This window comes from Serinus canaria, chromosome 12 (assembly GCF_022539315.1).
Source record: "Serinus canaria isolate serCan28SL12 chromosome 12, serCan2020, whole genome shotgun sequence".
Lineage (NCBI taxonomy): Eukaryota > Metazoa > Chordata > Aves > Passeriformes > Fringillidae > Serinus > Serinus canaria.
The window spans coordinates 15017362-15037255 of NC_066326.1; the positions used below are offsets into that span (position 1 = coordinate 15017362).

Here is a 19894-nt window from a genome sequence, read left to right on the forward strand (position 1 = left end):
CCTGTTTGATTTACTGGGATGAGGCAAATCTCTGGAGCTGGCAAGATCCTGTCTGTGCCTGTCTGGGAACCACGAGTTGCTCTCAGGTCTCCTTTAGCATGGCACCTGTTCAATAAGCACTTTGAGATTGCTGCAAGGCAGGAGGTAACAGCAAATGTAGCTAAAGGTAACAGAGGGCAGAGAGAAGCAGCAGATAGGCGGTCACAGTTAGATAAAACATTTACTCCTCTTGCTGATGGCTGCTGGTTTAAAAGGGAAGTGTGGGGCCAAATCCTGTGAAATATGCATAGATCTGTTACATATACACTGACACTATTTTGTATTGGAATTAGAAATTACAAAATGCCAAATATTCATTACTGCATCTGCCTTCAGCTTCTGAGCAAGGGAAGGGAACATAGGAAATCAGAAACCCACCAGAACTCACTTTGCTTGGAAAGCACAGGAGGAGAGGGACTAAACAACAAATTAAGACAGAATTCAAGTGAAGAGTGGAATAGCACCTACTTACAGAATGGAAAGTGCAGTGCAGAGGGGAAGAAGCACTACATGCATTTGAGAGCTGCAGCAGCCAGGCACAGCAGCAACTTTGGGCTGCTGGAGAAAGCACAGAAATCTCTGTCAGCACAACTTGTCTATTCAAAGTCAGATAAAATCTTTGAACGATGTGAGGAGTTTCTATTGTACCTTAATAGATTCCCTGGCCCAGAGCTTCTTTGCAGCAAGGGAGAACTGCATTAGCAAGGCAGCAGCTGCCTGGGAAAGCTCAGGCACTGCAGTTTGAGTACAGCTCTCAAGCATGGCCTGTGCCAGATTGAGCCTCACTTAAAGCAGAGGGTCCCAGGTGAAAGCTGCCCCAGTCATGAGCCACTGCTTCCTGCTCAGTGCTGTTTCTATCCCTGCTGCTGGCAGGAGGTGACACACAGACACCCTGCAACTGAAAGCAGGGAATATTTCATTTTCAGCAACTCTGCTGATATAACCCTGGATCAACAGCTTGTGATTCAGATCCCAAGTTCATCTATAATGGAATCAGATTGGGAAGCCTGGTTTTGATGCACTGAAGTGAGCAATCTGGTACTTCCAGTTTCCAAATTCCACGGTTTGTCATGTAGTTTGTGCAGAAAAATCAGCACCTTGAAAGTACAAGCAATTCACACAAATATATCTTGGCATCATGTCTGCACAGTTCTTTCAAAAAACAGGCTTCTAATTACACAGTTTGTTTTAGCTTATTGACTTTGGCAAGAAATTGTTTCACTTTTAGTACATTGCTTTAAAATTAAAAGGTTTTTCCAGTTATATATTATTGGCATGATAGAAAATTCTGTTAAACTGCCTATAAGGCTGGCATATTTATGGGTTCAAAGATACAAAGGAACTGAAATTCTAAAACAAAATCATATTGGAAATAAAACTTACAAAAAGCAGAAGACTGAAACTACAGCTTGGCTTTCATGGGCAGAGGCTTCTGTGTGTGTGTGTGTTTACTCTGCAGTGTTACCTCCGTGCACAGCAGGTTGGGTTTTAGATGTTCATTATTTGTAAAAAATCTTCCAATATTTGCAAAATGTATGAAATGAAGCCAAAAAAAAGCTGCTGACTTTTGGGGTTGAAATGCAGTGTTTTGCAACCAGAGGTTTTGCAACCAGCCAATGGCTGTTCTGCAGATGCTTTCTAAAGGGAGCCTCAGAGACTTGCAGCAATGAACCAGAGCACAGCTGGTGTGGGTTTGCATCACCCCATTCACGGCTGATTTCATGAGTTTTGAATGGTCTCACAGCACAACCTCCAAGAGAGCCCTGATACAGCAATAAAATAGAAAATGAGGGACATGGTAAACTAATACTGCCTCAAACTTCATGGTGTTTTCACAAAGTGCATGGTTCAAGAACACCACCACCTATAACTGGATAAAGTCTTAGAGATCTATTACTGTTTGCATGGCACATTTGTTGGCTCGGATGATGCCACTACTGATTTTTCTTTGGAAACTTAAGTCCATGTGTCCATATCAAACTGTGGCTGATAATGTCAATTTTATTTAGTTCATTCACATAAATCTTCAACAAAAAAACCACATTGCAGATTAGAAACCATTTTCAAATAGCAAACAAGCAAGGACCGTCATATCTTTAAAGTATAATTATTTCAAGATAATATATTTGTGAGACATATATAGAGCAACAGTAAGGGTTTAACTGTGTGGTTTTCTTGATGAAAGTACCAAAAATACTTGGAAGAGCTTCATTTGCATAATTTTCTTCAAAGATTTTTTTTTTCTAGGGAGTTAGATCTATGGACCAGCAGGAAACAGGTTCACTGGCTGACTCAAGCCTGAAATGAAATCAAAACAAGAGAAAATGTGATAACACAATCAAGGGGCAGGGTCAGAATTGCCCTGATATGCAGATGGTACCAGGAGTCAGAGGCCTGGGTGGGCAGAGCTGCACCTCAGCACTGCCAAAACCTGCACACTCACAGCATTTTTTTCCCCATCACAGATGTGTGCTAAGAGCAGTTGAAGGATAGAAAACTTTCCTCGTGGTAAATCCTATTGAGGGAACACCCTCCCATTTCCAGGAAAACAATGTAAGCTGTACCCCCAGGGTGTAATTATTTCCCCCCAATGAAATAGCAGCCTTGAGCCCTGAAGCATCACTTAAACAACAAATGCAAGCTTTTGGGAAAAAAGTAAAATGCAAGTTATTTACACCAAAGAGGTGTGTTCTTACAAACATTCCCTCAGTTTCATTTCTTTAGATCTCTGGTATTTGCTGATAAAATACATCTCAAAGCACACCCCCTCCCCTCCTTCCATATCTGGTACCTGGAAATTTTGTGCTCAGATCCAGACACTCTCAGGAGTCTTTCCACAGCTCTCTGATCATTGTTGGAGTTACTCCCAAATTGTGCTTTTGAATAAAATTGACCTAAGCAACAGACACAGAAATTATTAAAAAACACAAACCAGCTGTGTGCTGCTGTTTGTTTAAGCCAAATGGCAGCTGTAACACTAGGAGTTCAGCTCTTCATCTCAGAAAGCAAACCAAAGATCAAGTTTGGGTACTCCATTAGTAAGATTAGAAAGTTTCTCTGTTTCATCTGTGATCTCCTTTTATCCCTAATGCTCTCCATGGAAAGACTCAGCCTTTCTCTGATGGTTTTTCACAATTATTCCTTCCTTGTGGTTTTTGGAATATGGAGCCTCCCTGTTTGCAAAGTTTCCAAAACAACTACAACTTAGGTCCCACCAGGATTTTTGGAGCCAAGATGTTCGGGAGCAGCTGGCTTTCATTTCCTAACCATGATTGTTTACAATTTTATGTCCATTATTTATAGTCTGTTCTTTGACATCAAATGGATTTTCTGTATCAATCATGTCATTCCACAGCACTGTTGAGGTTAAGCCCAACTATTATTTCTGTCTTATTTTAACATCCTCTAAAGCCAAAATGAGCTGCTTAGGGTGAGTGGAAAAGCATTGTTATGTGTGTTAGGTTTCCAGGGTGAGACCTGTCCTTTTTGGAATTGCTGGTCAGTAGAAGTTAAAAGTCCAAAAGGAATAAATCTAATGCAAAGTTTCTCAAGAACTCCCTGAACCAAACCCCTGACCACAGTCTCATTTCAGGAGCTGAGTTCCAAGAGCATTCTTTGCTCACACATCCATGCTGATACACACCCAGAACTCCAGTGACTTTGTCCGAAAAACGGTCGGTGTTCAAGAAATAGAGCCCAAGGAAATCTTCTGGAAACCTGACCAAGGAAATTTTTACTGTGACCGTATCAGGCAGTGATGCTGTAACGCTCCTTTCCTTTTCAACTGACACTTTCAGCCTAGGAAGTAAATTGGGAAATTATTTCCAAGAAGAATGTGAAGAAAGAATATGTATTTAACTAACTGACATTAATTAATCAAAATAATTTCATTTTTGCCTTTTATATCTTTGCAATTGCATTTTTCCTCATCTGTTTGTAGTTATCTTTAAACTAGAAAATATTGAGGAGAATATCTTTTCTCTCTGTGCTGCACAACAGGTCTTGCAAATATACCAAGGGACAATTTTTTTGCTGATGAATACACTTTATTATCCATAATGACAAGAAATGCTTGGATGGGGAAAAAAATTTCTCACTATTTTAATGAGAAAAAAGGTAGACTAATAAAATAATTCAACCTTTTTTTAATGAAAAAGTCAATTTTTTTTTTCTGGATATTTCACATGTTTTTCAGATCTTGCCTTTCTTCTGACCCATTAATATTATTGTGATCCCAGGTGGTCTTGGAGAACACAAATGTCACTGTCATTTTGCTCCCTGCAGACAGGATTAATGAAGCCACCCCCAAAGTGCTGATGCAAGGGCTCGGGTGCTGGATTGAAGCAGGAGGATCATTCTGCTTGGCAAATTATACTAGGACATAAATCCAGCCAGCTCTTGGCCCTGTTTGGATTGCAAGAATAATTGAAAGCAGTTGTTGTAGGACTTGTTATTGTCTAGAACTGTGTGTGTGGGAGCAGCGATGTATGTCCTGTCTGCCCCAGACCAGCAGGGGATCTTTGTGCAGACTTGTTCCAGCAATATAAAAAGGCTGGGGGAAGCAGCTCCACTCAAGCTCTTCCTTGTGGCACTGAAGGATCCTGCTCTAATTACTCCAACAAATGAAGTCTGCTTTTAAAGTATCCCTTCTCCTACAGTGGACATTTACTTACAGACAGCTATTCCAACACTTTATGCATCCCCATAAAAAAATGTCAGCTTCCCAGATGGGAGTTATTGCTAAAACGGAGGAGAAAGAAAATCCCAGCCTGTGTGGAGCCAAGAGCTGCATAAAAGGGACAGTAAATGTCAAAGCCATCATTGACAGTGCTTGTTCTGCCCTGGAGGAACACAAAGTGGCTGCTGGTGGCACCAGGCTGCTCTGCATCCTTTCTTTTGGAACATAAATACATGAACAGCAGGCTGATGGTGCAGTTGCTCTGGTTCTCTTTACCCGGGCATGGAGAAATAAAATTAAACTTATTTTCTTCTCCAAATTTGAAATGCAGGATTATGAAGATACCCTGCTGCTACTCACACTGATATACTCGCTGGAGAAGGATATTTGGAAGCACTTACTTCAGTTAAAAGGGAAATTAGAGGCCTGAATCAACAAAGATCTGACACATTTTCAAGTTTAGGAAAAGACAGGGAGATGTTTCTTACCCCTGGATGGTGGAGGAGGTTGATGTTGTCCATGACAGCCAATTGTTCTTGTTATTGTGGCTTACAAGGATCGCATGAGTGTAGACATGGATTTGCACGGGGGGATTCACATAGTTAATATCAAACTGCACAAAGTGATTTACTCCATCTCCAAGTTTCCCCGTCACAGTGAGTCCTTTAATACAAATTTATCAGGTGATTCTTCTCTTAAGATACAAGTGATCTTAATAAACCTGCTCCAGTTTTGTTACTGAAACAACTCCAGGGTCTCAAATCTAGTTTTGTGGGGCATTTCTGGCTTGCAGCCCCACATGCCCCAAGTCTGTGGTGGGGTCACTAGAGCCATGGTTTAACCCTGTGCTTCCACCTCCTGCACAGAGATGTCTCTGTTCCATAATCAGAGCAGGGCCATGGCTCCTCAAGGACAGGACCATCTCCTGTGCATCCAGAGCATGAATCTTTCTGTTGGCACACTGGGACCATGAGGTTCAAGGTCTCTGCATCCTCCAAAGCCCCAAAGGCTCAGTAGGAGAAAACCCTAAGGACCAAGGAGGATGTGACACCAGGAGGAGAAGGGGATTCTCAGTCAGGTATGCGAGAAGTGCCCCCAGCTGTTGCACCATTAATACTGCCTAACAGAAAGGCAGAATTTACCAAAGTCTATCTAGTCAGTGTGAGATGGCTCTTCATGAGAGGGGGTTATTCCCAAAAACACCAACTTCACTCACAGACCCAGTGACTCTCCTTATCTTGGTATTGGGGTAACGCAGCTCATTCACCTTGCTCTGGATCTGACAGCAGGTGGACAGAGGTTTGTGCTCTTTTATCAATATTTAAGCAGATCCTTTCATTTTGTCTGGGTAATTGCAAGAGAAGTTGTGGATCTCCATTGGCTGAAAAGAAACAATAAAAATATCAGCAACAAAAAAAATCTAGCCTCTGTGCTGGATAGGTACTGCAAAAATAATTTATAGATTTATACCTAAAACACTAGTTATAGCTTTTAAAGGAAAGAATGATTAAAAACAAAGTAATAACTGTTGAAAAGCACACCCAGACAGGGCACCTTGATATGAATGAAACCAACAGATTTTAAATATAGAGTTTACTAAGGACAAGGAGCCCTTAAAAAGGGGCTTCAAGCTGAAGATTTGCTCTACTGCATTTCTTATATCCTCGAGCCAGAGAGGTCTTCTCATGGAATACAGGGATACTTTCTACTTAAATGGAAAGAACTAGTCAAGGTTTGTAAGAAGTGGTAGAAGATTTTCACAGGGTTGATGCAGTCAGAAAAAGCATTGTTGCATGAAGAAGTGTACATTACAGTTACATTAGAAATTGAAATGGGTATAGGAGGTGTGTCACTTACCAGTAGGTTGTGCTCTTATGGCATCTCTGAACCTGGAAACTGAAATAGTCAAAATTAATAAGAAGAGTTTAATGAAACATTTTTCTGTAAGTCAGCTGATGAACCAGGATAAATGCTGTACAGAAACCTTTTTAACAGAGCTCTTCACTGACAACTGCAGAGAGCTGTGCCTAAGACAAGCTGTCCCAATGGGGGAAAAGAGCACAAGGATGGGCCTATGCTCAGCTGGAGCTGTAGGAGGGTTTAGAGCTGTGTTTTCAAGGGTCACTGGGCAGTGTTGAATGCAGCACACCCAGTCCCTCTGACCCCACTGAGAGCAGCTACCTGTTGAAAACATCCTCCTGTTGATGCCAGTTTGGAACTCAGAGCGCAGTCGATCTGAAAGAAAAGGGTTTTCCCAATGTTTTGTTGCTTTGGGTTTATGCCTTGCACCTCCCTCCTCACACTTTGAAAGAGGGAATCTGTCCTGCTTGCTGTCCACTGACTTTTCTGGATACCCCAGGACTGGTGAATTATTTTGTTCTTACATCCATTTCTTTCAGCTTACTAATACATACTTTTCCATTTCTTTCATATTTATTTTCAGGAGGTACATTTTTTTTTATTACTGAAAAGGGACCAAGATTGTTTTCAAAAGTTTATAGCTCATTATAAGATATCTGTGGACTGAAATACATATAATAAAAACTAAATTATATATCAAGTGGGCATCTCCAATCTAAATGTCTTTATATAAAATAAGGTTGATATGATCCTACATATGAAATGAACTTTATAGAATTATTCTGAGGAGAAACAGAGGAGGAGTACTTACCACCAGGTCGCCCACCCCTCGCTCCAGCAGCAACTGGAGAGAAAAAAAAGAGTATCTGTGTTTTACTCATGTTTGCATTACATCCCTTAGAGGAGTGGTTCTGCTATTGAACTCCCCAGCAGCGCTTTGAAAGAGGCAGCTTCCAGAAACAGGGCAGTACTGTGATTCTCTCAATACATTTCTGTGAAGAACTACAGCAAAACCAAAGTTCTTCACCTATAAAATTATTATTCAAATAAATGCAGTTTCCAGGGAGGAAAAACATACCTGCATCATCCTCCCAAGGCATTCTTGAGTGCAATCTTTTGGAAGATGCTTCACACATGGTAGGAAGAACCATAATGCATCATTAACACTACTGACTTGCAGAACTACTTTTCTTCAAGAGCATAGAAAATTTCGACTTTTGAGAGTTTCTGAATGGAAGATTTTCTCCCTTTGTCCCTGTTTTCCACCTAAAACCTGCACAGACTGTGGCAGGCATTGCTTATAATTTACTTCACACATTTTTTCAAATCTCTGATACTTCCCTCTACAGAACAACCACCATTAACTCTTTTGTTTGCTTTCGTGGTTTTTCGGGTTTTTTTTTATTAGAGAGTATGAAAATATGCTACTGGAAAAGAAGGAAACATTTACCTCCTGCTGGAAGATTGCTGGGCTTGTCATTATCTGTGAAGATGAAGAGGGACAGATGAGTGTCATACAGTCAACACTGAATTAGTTTACCCATGTGGACCAGAAAACTGGGACAAGGGCTTCAGGTGATGATGTTTTTTGGGCTATAGGATGGGTATATTGCAAAACTCTGACTGAGGTCATACTTTCCCCTCTGCATTTAGAGTAACAACTATTAGACTACCTTTAGTTACTATTTAAACAAAACATTTTCCTTTTCAATTGTAGTGCCTGTTTCATCACTTCTCCTTTCAAAAAAATCCTGTGTGTTTTATTTGGAAAAGAAGCCAATCCCTGAACTCCTGCCTCTGATTTGCCTTGTTATATCACTATCAAATGAACCTAAGTGGAAGAAAACAACAATGAATCAAGAAGAGCAGAGCATTTCAGAGGGGCTGTTTTTACCAGCCTCAGTGGGTTTGTTTGCCAGCTCCTCCTGCTGCTGGGGTTTGGTGACCACCATGGAAGTGAGCGGTGTGACAAAGCTGTACTGCAGGGACAGATCCAAGGCTTGGGCCTCCAGGGCCTTCTGGTCCTCTTCTTGGGCTGAAATACTAAAGTCTGTGTTAATGATGTAGCAAAAATGCATAGAGACTATGAACAAATCACCTTCAGATTCCTTTATGCATTAGCTGTGTCTCCACAGATACTTATTATTAAAGGGTCAGTAGTCTTATGGGGATAACTCAGCTGTTCATGTGCCTGAAATTATGGAAATGCTTCATTCTTTGCAACACTGAAGCCTATGTATGGTTTAAATACATAAAAGCAATAGATACATAGTCTATGAAGTATCTTATGGACATCCATATTGTTCTATTCCCTAACTATTGCCATTTCCTTATCGACAGGAATATTTCTGGATGTGCAAGAACAGCTCAACACAATCCATACAACTGAAATATATTTCATAGTAATTTCATGTAGAATGTGTTATATTATGTGTTCATATATATGTGAAATTGAATGCTGTAGTGCTACCATAAAATGAGAGGCACTTCATATTCATCATACAGTAATGTTGTATTCTCCCAGTATCTTATGTCTAGAAAAATATTTCTGTTTCTTTGTATTTTCTGATCATATAATTTTTGAATAAAGAATTTGTGTTTTGAGAAGTTAGAAGTTTGTTATGTGAAGCATTAAAACTTCTTACACTTTTTCCAGAAGTTGCTGAATGGTCAAGTAAGCCCACAGTCTCTCTATGAAATTCCCAAAGATGTATCTTTGATTTTGGAATACTTGCTCCTTCTCTTTGACATTTGCTTCCTCCTTAAGAGTCAAGTTACTCGTGTGCTGAAGTGGGAGAAAACTGACCATCAAGAGAACAGCTCCATAAACTTCAGCTCTATAAACTTCATTTATAGTCACATCATGAGACTTCATATCTTTCAGTACCAGCTGTCCTTCAGTTTTGTTCTTTCCCATTGGAAAATGCATCCCCAAACTATCTAAAAAGCATGTATTTTAGATCTATATTTCTGCACTTGAAACAATGATGAAAAAAGGAGTTAATTAAATTCTATTTCAGCATTTTTGAGATGAATAATTGAGATTTCCTACTTCATTGTAACAATAGAAACCTAAAAATGCTTAAAAGGCTAAAATATTTGAATTTTGTTAAAGAATTAGCAAAATTGAATTAAAATTTCTGTTTACTTCTTTGTGGATATTCTTCAAGGTTTTTCTTTTGTAGCAAATTCAAGAGAGGGTAATTTTAACAAATTATCTGAGAGCTCAAACAATGGGAAAACAGCTGAGAGCCCAAATGTAACAAACATATACTAAACAAAAAACACTTCTTGAAGTTTCCTATTGTGCCACAAAAGACAGAAGGGAGAGATGTTTGTAACAATTAGTAAACTGAACACTTACTGACTGAGCTTTAATTTCCACTGGCAAAAGATCCAGCTCATTGCTAATCTTTCCAGACACTATAATTTCAGATCCTTCAAAAAACAGTTTGAAATTGTTCTTGGTTAATCCTTCAATGGAATTTTCTGGATACTGCATTTCAATTTGCATTAATATTGGAGTAGCCACTTCTTGATAAAAGCCCTAAAGAAAAGCAGTAAGATAAGACAAAGAACACATACAAATGACAGCAAAATTGTGCAAAGCAACATGTTGAATGTCTCAAGCCTCCTTAAAAAGACTTTTCTTTAGCAGTGCAAACTCAGAAATTGTCCACTTCCCCTGGACAATTTCTCTTTTTACAGTAGAGAAATGTGTGAGTTTCCCAGTTTGTCTGAGTGTGGCTGATTTGAAAATTTTCAGTCATGGATAACATGGAGAGTACAAACCCTCAGATACCCCAAAATTGCCTCCCTCCCTTGGCTAAAGTAACAGGTAAACTCAACCCCAACATTTCATCTCAGAAAATCTGTGATTTTGCTGCTAAAACTTGATGGATGGCTTTCCTGGCACATTCCTTACTCCTGACCTGGAGCTGCAGGGCTGCATCAGCATTTTCATAGATACGTCGTGCTATTCCCCCATTGCTCAGGGCCATTTTCTCCAGGAATTTATAACTGACATCAAACCCAAAGCCAAGGCAGAAAAGAGCATATTTCCCATTGATTGCTTTCTGAACATTTTCTTGAATTACTTCCACATTTCTCTCACCTGTAAATGAAACAAAACCACTATTGTGGGTTTGGGTCTTTTCAAGTGCAAAAAGACTGCAGCAGGTTAATGGAAAATTCTGCCTGAAGTTTTTAAAAATAATTCAGAATAAAATAATAAAAAGATAGGGGATAGAATGCTAGCAATCAAATTGGAAATGAAAGCACAGCTCTGCAAGCGGAATGCCAGAATGTGATTCTCCCCCCTTAATGACTTTTATTCGGTTCTACTGATGTTGTCATGGTTAAGTGCTAAATATTTTATAGGATTACAGGGCCAGAGGAGGTTTTTAGTACAGAAGGGACACACACTACAAGTTAACAACATGAGGGATGGATACACTTCATCAGGCATTCAAAAGACAAGTACTATCCATAAAAATTATGTGTGTCAATTCAGAGAAGAATGGATTGGTTAATGGTGCAATTCCAACAAAGTGACAATGAACTCAGCCATGCTTCTCTCCCAGCCCCTTTGTGTGACAGAGGAAAAGATTTTCACACCATCACCTTACTCCATTTGAAGAGCTGCTGATGGCCATGTAGTGAGAGCTTTTCCATCAGCATTTCCAAGCAGAAGCTGTCACTGCCAGTAGCAATACCATGGGAGCAGCTCAGATTTTTCCTTTTTAGCTGCTTTCTAAGGAAGGCAGAATAGGCAATAATGCCTGACACTCCACCTTGGCCTGATTTCTAACTGCTGGATGTGGGGAGCACCAGAGACTCACTGTGGCTGGGCTGGGGAGGCAGCACTGTGAGCTGAATTTCATTTAAAAATCTAAACAAAATCAAGAAACTGCAAAGCAGAATGGCTCACACAATCTAAAAGGTAGAATGATCTTATTATGGATAAAGTTCTATTGCTGACCTTGGAGTGATGCTGGTGCTACACAATACTAAGACAAACCCCTATTCAAGACAAGAGAGTTTGTGCCACTGCTCTGGGAGTGGCTTATTTTACCTGATATTTCAATCTCAGTCTTTTGGTTTGGACTGTCACAGCTGATCACTAATTAAGACTTAGCAAAGAATAAAGAACAAGAAGCACCTTGAAAATATCTTAAGTTTGGGGTAGAGAGGGTGAAGAACCACAAGCAATATCTCTCAAATAGGACTGTACACAGTATCTGCACAATGTCCGTATTTTGTCTCTAGGTATTTTACTTTTCTGTTTCAGCTGTGCCTGGAGTATCTCCAATTCCCTTGAGTTTATAAACTGGGAAGCCAACGGTATGCAGCAAAACAATTTCCAGCTAAAGGATGTGCAGTCACGGGCAGGCAGGCTGTGCCATCACTCCCTACAGAGCCCTCTCATAATCCCTCTCTCCAGATCCAGCAGTAGCTCAGCCTGTGTATTCCAAAGCTCTTCTAAAACACAGGCTAGGTCTATCAATATTGGGATGCAAGTGTAACAGATAAAACACCCCAGAGGAGGGAGGACCATGCATAGCATTCACTCACCAGAAGTGGGCTGGCCATCTGTCAGCAAAATAATCATGGAGACACTGTGCTCTGGCAGCCCCTCAGCTTTGTCCAGCACGCCCACGGCAGCCAGCAGGGCACCACTGATGTCTGTGCCTGCAAAGAGAGAGCAGGCATCGCTCACCTCAACAGGAGAATCATCTGCAGAGGTTGCTGCCCTTCATCTGCAGAGGCCCTGCAGACTTGTTTAAAGTTTTCTGCAGGAAGTAATCCTTCTGAGAGAGGAGGATTTAGGGACTTAGCCTACTGGACTTAATTACTGGGTGTTATATTGCAGCAGCAGTGCTGGAGTATTCTCATGGGAGGATTTTCCACACGTATGTCATGGGAAATACAAACATGTCTAGAGCCATTAAAAAGTGCTTAAGTAAACATACTGTCATCTGTTAACCTATATTTAAGAAAAGTTTCCCTGCCTTCTATAAGAAGTCAGAGAAAAGAGCTGAGCATGGGTGGTTTTATTGGTGTTAGTGCTTGGGGTAAAGAAACGTTTTTCATATTGACAGTGTAATATTAAAGGGAGACAGAGCCCTTGAGATGTGCTTAAAACTAAATAAGAACACCAAGCACACTGACTGGTGCAGCAACTGAAATGTCATGTCTGTTCGGCCTGTGTTATTTATGTGGCATGGCTTACAAGGGAGTACAGCTTTGAATGTGTCTTGTTTTTTTTTTTTTTTACAAGGGGACACTTGATATAAATAGAAAAACAAATCAGCAAATTGCTGTCTAATGTTGAGTGAATTGCCATTTTTCTGTAGAAAAAGTGTGCTACCAAGGAATATTCTAATTGTCTCTGTGATAAAAATTGGAAACAAAATTTGCGCCTTTGGTTCATAGATGTGCTGTAAGCATCTCTTATATACTATATAACTATATCTATCTCATAATGTATGCACCAGTCTGACCAGTCACAGGCTTTCTTTCCCATTCATCACTTATAAGTCTTAAAAATTGACCTGCTTTGTAAGCACTGGTAGTAGCTCTGGACACTATATAACTAATAAAAATAATTATTTTCTAAGCAATTAATTCCACTGGGTGCATATTTGTGGCTACGAGCATATGTACCTCCCCTGGCAGTGAGAGTCTGCACCAGTGCTGCAGCACTGGCCACATTCTCCTCAGTGGCTGGCAGCAAAGAGCTCTTCCACTCCACCACTTTGTGGTTGAAGGTGATAAAGCTGAAATGATCTTCTTGGCGGAGGTCCTGCAAAATCTTCAACAGGGCATCCCTTGTCTATTCCAAGAAGAAAATAATGCTTTTGATTATTTCCACTTCTTTGCCAGAACTGGGATTGAAATTACAGTGTAATAAGGGAGTTCTCTACAGCTCTGTTCCAGATGCAGCTGTATGCCTTTATTATACCTTAATTGTATGTTTTAGGTTGAGACCATCAGAAATAGACAATTCACGTAACTTACAGACACAAAATCCAACCTCTGAGGGCTGTAGGAGGCTTGTCTGCTCTCAAACAGAGCTACATACACAGTCATCAATAAACATAAAACAGATAACATAAATTAACTCTCTAAGTTTCACTAAAGAAAAATATAAGAACAAGTTCTGTAAAAATACAGAAAGTTCTCCCTGCCTCAATATTTAATACCCATGAAAATAGTTGTGTCAGACAAGAGCTACTCCTTAATAACTTCAATCTAAGCATATGTATTTTCAAGCACTTCTACATGTCTGCACTTTTTGCTGTGTACAAAACCAGTGTGTGCTTCCAATGAAAAATTCCCAGTTACTTCCTCAGAAGGCCGGGGGGTGTGTGCCTGCTGCTAACAGAGGTCACGCTTTGAGGGAAGTTACCTGCTCAATTTTTCTGCCTGTCATGGAGCCACTTCGGTCAATAACAAAGATGACATTTTTGGGAAACACTGGCATTTCTCGGGGTGCAAAGTAATGGACAAAGTACCCATTGACAATCTGAAATACAGAATGTGAAATCACCCATAAAAGTACATCTAAAGAAATAGAAAATAAATCTTAACATGCTGGCACAGCGAGAAGTGGGGAGCATGCTCAGCATTCTGCTCTCTTGATAAGCCCAAATAAAAGAACTTAAATTAAAGAAGGTAAAATGTATTTCTTAGCTGGAAGTAAGATTGTCTGTAGAGAGAAAATTACCAGAGAGCAGCATGCATACATATATATATATTAGATATCTCAGTGCCATAAGTATGATATATGCATAATATCACTGTGTATCACATTACCTCTTCATCATTACCTACGAGTACATCTCTTAGCACACCCTTTTAGTACGGGTGTGCTAAAAGGTGGCTGCCACCTTTTAGCAACCCGTGTGTACTTCATTAATGAGATGATATGGAAAATACTCTATTTTATTCCCCAGAATATGTATAGGTTCATAAATATTTGTTAAGTTCCTGCTGTATTTAGTTATTACCTCAGTTATCACAAAAAACACAGAGACCAAGCATCATTTTAAGTTATATAAATCCCATTACTCTAAACTTCATTTACAGGAAGCCACAAATACACTTTTAGAGGAGACAAAATATAATTAAAAAAGACTATAAAAAGACATCTATGAAATACCAATATAGATTGGGCAATTAAATAAAATTTGAAAGACTTTTTTTTTCCAGAGAGATTTTTTTTTCAATATACCTGGTGTCTCTGGGGATTACCAAGTACCACCCTCAGTTCTTGCTAACCCTGGATTAATGGGAAGAGCTTTTCCTGTCATTCTTGGTGTTTCAAAGCAATTGTTGCTGTTTTGCTGATTGCACTTCACATTCATATTTATCTGTGATCTAAAAGCATTTTCATTCATATATTTTTTACCTGTATATCACCTGCAGTGGCTTCTCTCTTAACATCATAACGCACAACAAAATCACCATTGAGGAGCGTTTCGTCAGAATTTTTCTTCTGTTGGTCTAGAGTTGGCTTAAATAAAATATGAGCCTGCAAAGCAATCAGAAGGAAATATCTAAAGCAATATAACTTAGAGCTGCCACTGGAGTAACCTCTGGCAGCTGCTGCTTTACCTTGGTTTCATTCTGCTCTTTGGTGAGTGCCTCAGTTAACTCGTTTGTCATGAATGTGCTGTCTGTCTCCAAGAAGTGAATGCCCTGAGGCTCAAAGATGTGCACATCGATCTGGCAGTAGAGAAGTGAACATCAGGGTCTCAGAGGGAACATGGCTGTGCTAAAACCCAGGGCACTGCTCCCTGCCCAGCCCTCCCCAGGACAGCTCACCTGGAAGTGCTTAACGAGCTGCTTGGGCCGGACCTTGATGAGCAGCTCATACTTCCCCAGCTGCCGCTTCAGCAGCTCCTCATAGGTCAGCTCAAAAGTGACTTTGCTGGCAGCTGCGATGCTGACAGACACGTGGAACTGCTCCAGCTTTCTGTCTGTAATTCTGGGGGGAAGCACTGTGATTGTGGTGGCTGGAAAGCCACCACACTTTGTGAAGTGTGCAAAATAATTTGCACACTTTTATTGTGGCCTCTCCAAGGGGCCACAAGGGATAAATAATAAAAAAAAAAAAGAGTAGCAGTAAACATTTTTCATCATAGAGAGGATTTTTTACATTGCAGATGCCATTATACACATCACATATTGTACATTAGATTAACGTGTCATGGGTGCAACTGAGAAATGGAGCAGAAACCCCTGCATGCCTCAGAGTGAATACCTGTGAAGCACAGATTAAATATATTGTGAAACTGTGATATCTGTTCAAGTGCCATGGTCCTCTGTGCTTGCAAGGAGGCAGACTCGGCACTGAGCATCATCCCAGCATGGCAAGCTGCTCTTGAATGGCAGTGACCAAGCCTGGATGGAGCTCTGAGCAACCTGAAAAGTGTCCCTGCCCATGGCAAGGGGCTGGGAACTGAATGATCTTTTAGGACCTTTGACCCTGAGATTAGCTCAATTGGTCAGAGCATGGTGCTAGTAACACCGTGGCTGTTGGTTCCATCCCTCTATGGACCATTCAGTTAAGAGCTTGACTTGGTGATTCTTGTAGATCCCTTTCAAGAGCATTTCATGATCTGTGATTCAGTGACTCTATGACAACAAGTCATAAGGCTTTGCTAAACAGGGATTCCTAGTTGGAGCCCATTGCAGGACCACCTATATATCACATATATGTGAATTTATATATATGTTTAAAATACATATATAAATATGTATATACACAAAAAGATACACTGTCCTTCCCACCAAGAATCCAAGACAGATTTTCACTGATTTGTCCCCACTAGGATGTGGCTACCTCCAGGATTTAATCTGCCCCCAGCCAAACAGGAAGCCAAGGAGGGATGATGGAGCTGCCTTACTCAGAACAGACACGTACTTGACGAGGCCAGCGCTCTGTCCTTGTGAGACTGCCGAGTCATACTTGTTTTGAGCAGCAGCTTTCTCCTTTATTATTCCTGGATATACTTCACCATCGATGGACCTGTTTGGTTTCCATGAAAATTAATTCATAATAGAAGGAATGCACTGGGGAAAGAAACTCAACAGAAGCTTTTTTGTGGCTCTCTGGGCATGAGCAAGGGACACCGGCTCCCAAATCCCTGCCCACCTGGGAGGATGCCAGGAGCCACCACCACAACACAGTCCTTGTCCTTGCAGAGGCTTGAGGAGGGTGGAGCAGGAGAAGCACCACCACTGAGCATATCTGTCACCCACCCTACGCAGCAGGCAGCCTGGCCCTGGGCACCTCTTTTCTATTTGGCTGCTTACTACTTAGCCCCACAGAGCACTTCTGCAGAGGACCCTCTTTGAGCAGAAAGATGAACCCCCCCACACCCAGAGCTGCCTCCTTTATGCCACAGGTGAGGACTGGTCCTACATGGAGAAGTTGGTGATGAAGGCTGTCTTGGGTAACTCCACTTCAAAGGTGGCCTCTCGGGACTCATTGGCTCGGTTGACAATTCTGCTGGTGATGACAGTGTGAGCAAATCGAGATGTGACCTTGCAGTCCACCTGGAGGCTGTATATTTCAACAGCAGGCTGGAAAAAAAAAATAAACAGATTGAGACAGAAACATGCAGGTTTTGGTCCCAGACCATCCTTACCTGGATGATGCTCTTGGAAAAGTCTGATGAAGAAATGACCTATTAGAAAGCCTGGCTGGAACTGGGGAGAGGATTGTTCTGAACCAGTCTGCTTATTCTCTTCTCTGCAGCCATAGCCACTGTCCCATGCAAAACCTGCAGCTACATCTGCATTTTGCTGCACCACAGGAGCTTCTGTTGAACATTTTTCTCTCCTTGGGGTACAGTGAAGCAGCTGCTGCATCACCCCAGTGCATTGCCCAAGATTTTCCTCAGGAAGATCAGAAGCCTCTTTAAGCCTGACCCAGGGAAGGTCCCTTTTTTTTGTGCAACTGTTTATTTGCTCTCCCAGCTGTTGACTTTGCTTCCTGTTTTGCTTCTTGGTATCTTGTGTCCCACAGGATATTTAGCAGGCTTGAAACCTTGCATGGCCCTCCAACCCCTCACCGGTTACACAAGCAGAGATGCCCTTTGAGCACTCATGTTTCTCCTGGTCTGGTTCTTCCAGGGCCCCTGATGGCCAAAGGAGGAGGACACCATTCTAGAGCTGTCTGGAGTACCCCAGAGGGTGGCTGGACTGAGAACTGCCTGGAGCACCTGCCTAAATGGACACCTCCTTTTGCATTTGAGATGTCTCTCTAAAGGTCCTACCCATGTTCCAGCACTGGCACTAAGAAAGGCTGATCTGGGCATCACCAGCCTCACAACAGTCCAATAGTTGATTAAAATAAAAAAGCTCAGCAACAGAGCTATCATTGCACTTCTATTTTTACTTTCCAGCCTCCAAGTCTTTTGAATGGTTAATTGATCTTTAGCAATTTTGATAATCAATGTCCTGTACTTTGCTTGCCGATTGATAGTATCCAGTGGCTTCTTCTCCATTAGGAGAAGAAGCCACTGGCTGAAATTCAAAACTTGGCTGCCATGCCATACTCAAGCCTGCCCATGGCACATTCAGAGTGAGGTTTTGTCATAAGGAACACCAAGCCCCAAGCTGTGGCTCACTGGGGAAGTGCAGGTACATGGTGGCCATTGCTGCCCACTGAGGATCCTTCCAACACAGGGGGAGCTTGTCCTGTGCAAAATTTACCCAGTGCAGAATCTACTCCCCTGCCATATGCCCAAGGGATGCTGCAGGGAGGAGGACCTGCATCTCCTGCACTCACCCAGCCCCAGCAGCATTTTAGGCTGTGGCCAGCACAAACCAGGGGTCGGCAGGATGCAGCATGGGGAGGAGCTTTGCTGTGCAGAGAGGTAAAAGAAGCAGAGAGGACCAGCCCCAGGCATGTACCCACAGGCAAAGGCACTGTGAGCCCATGCACCCCACCCATGGCTTCCTGCAGAGCTCTTGGCTGCCCCTGAAACAGCCACCAGGCCTGGCCCTGCCCACAAACCCCTGCCTGCACTTCAGTTCAACCTCAATCTTTTCTGAATAGGCACAATGGACAGAGAAATCTTCTGACTTACAGCTTCCTATTCTGATCTAATATCAATGTTTTTACAATGCCACCAGTCACCACTGTGATGGTACAAAAGAGAGTTTGCACTCCAGACAGTGCAAATAACTTTCTACTTCCCTCTTTTCCATTCTATATTTATTATTAAACACTTCTCAGAAACCTCCTGGCACTGCATAGTGCTTGTTTGGTCCTGTGTCAAGATCCAAACCTCATCCAGTAGCCAAAGCAGAGTTACTGATCTCTCAAATTTTATATCTTCCATTCCAAAGGAAGAGAATCATCAAACACATCTGCAAGTGCCTCCTATTACATTTATACTATAACAGCCCAAACGAACAACCAAAATGACCTTAAAAGGACCCAAAGCTCTAAAATCTCTACACAATCCACCCAAGTCTCCCGGGCAGGTGGTTACCAGAGGAGTTACCTGCACTACCTGGCCAGTTACCACGATACAACCACATCAGCAAATGAGCAAATGAGATATTGATAATAAAAATAGAGCAAATACCTTCTGATCATTAGTTTCTGCTAATACTATGAGTGAGGAAAAGGCCATCAATGCAAGCAATGTTCTCTGCTCCATTTTGGAAAAAACAAAATTTCAAATGAAATCTCTATTTATCTTGATCTAGTTAATGAGTAACATGTACTTGCGGATATCATGTAGGCTTTGAAGAGACACAGAAATGTAATATTTACCCATTAAACATAGGTAAAACTTGGACTTGGTTAATGCTTATTTTCCCAACAGATCTTTGCTCTTAAACATTAGAATTTAATGTTTCATAACACATAGAATAAAGACATTTCCATATATATTTTTTAAAATTAGATTTCACTGTGTCACATGAAATCCCTTGGGCAGATGACTTGGTCTGTGCAACAAGCTGCAGGAATCTCTACCATATTCCACAGTAATAATTTGAAAGGGCACATCCTTAACATTATCACAGGCACTTCAGAGATTTGGAGATTGCCAGGACAGGCAGCATTCACATGAGATATTTCAGCTCGTGTCTTTTTCAACCTTTGTGCCTCCCTGCCCAACTGGCCATGATCCTTGGTAGGAAATGCCATTCATTGTCATAAATTAACACAAAGATTCTATGGAAATATATGCATCTGTGTTTTCTTCATGCCTGTTTTACAAAGTTTCCACGTGGAGAGCAAGCTTCTTGTGGCCTCGGAGTTGCAAACAGACGCTAAAGCACAGCTCA

The 19894-nt window shown here is 41.3% G+C and overlaps 1 protein-coding gene across 4 annotated transcripts; it reads right to left on the reverse strand.

The window, feature by feature from the left end:
* Positions 1–2020: 2020 nt before the first annotated feature.
* Positions 2021–19292, reverse strand: ITIH4 (inter-alpha-trypsin inhibitor heavy chain 4). 4 transcript variants are annotated; one of them, XM_018914999.3, is made up of 23 exons: positions 19186–19292; positions 17010–17170; positions 16509–16613; positions 15407–15569; positions 15197–15307; positions 14991–15113; positions 13989–14105; positions 13244–13412; positions 12152–12268; positions 10510–10691; positions 9942–10124; positions 9223–9362; positions 8472–8620; positions 8028–8060; positions 7656–7703; positions 7389–7421; positions 6899–6952; positions 6575–6613; positions 5985–6098; positions 5206–5380; positions 3683–3837; positions 2831–2933; positions 2021–2337 (listed from the first exon to the last, which is right to left on the reverse strand). In XM_018914999.3, the coding sequence occupies exons 1-23, from the start codon at positions 19258–19260 to the stop codon at positions 2283–2285; spliced, it is 2604 nt and encodes an 867-aa protein (XP_018770544.3). In that variant the 5' UTR covers positions 19261–19292; the 3' UTR covers positions 2021–2282. The 4 variants fall into 4 exon arrangements, with proteins under 4 accessions (XP_018770544.3, XP_018770545.3, XP_018770546.3 ...); XM_018915000.3 differs by lacking the exon at positions 7656–7703; XM_018915001.3 differs by lacking the exon at positions 6899–6952.
* Between the last annotated feature and the right edge of the window lie 602 nt (positions 19293–19894).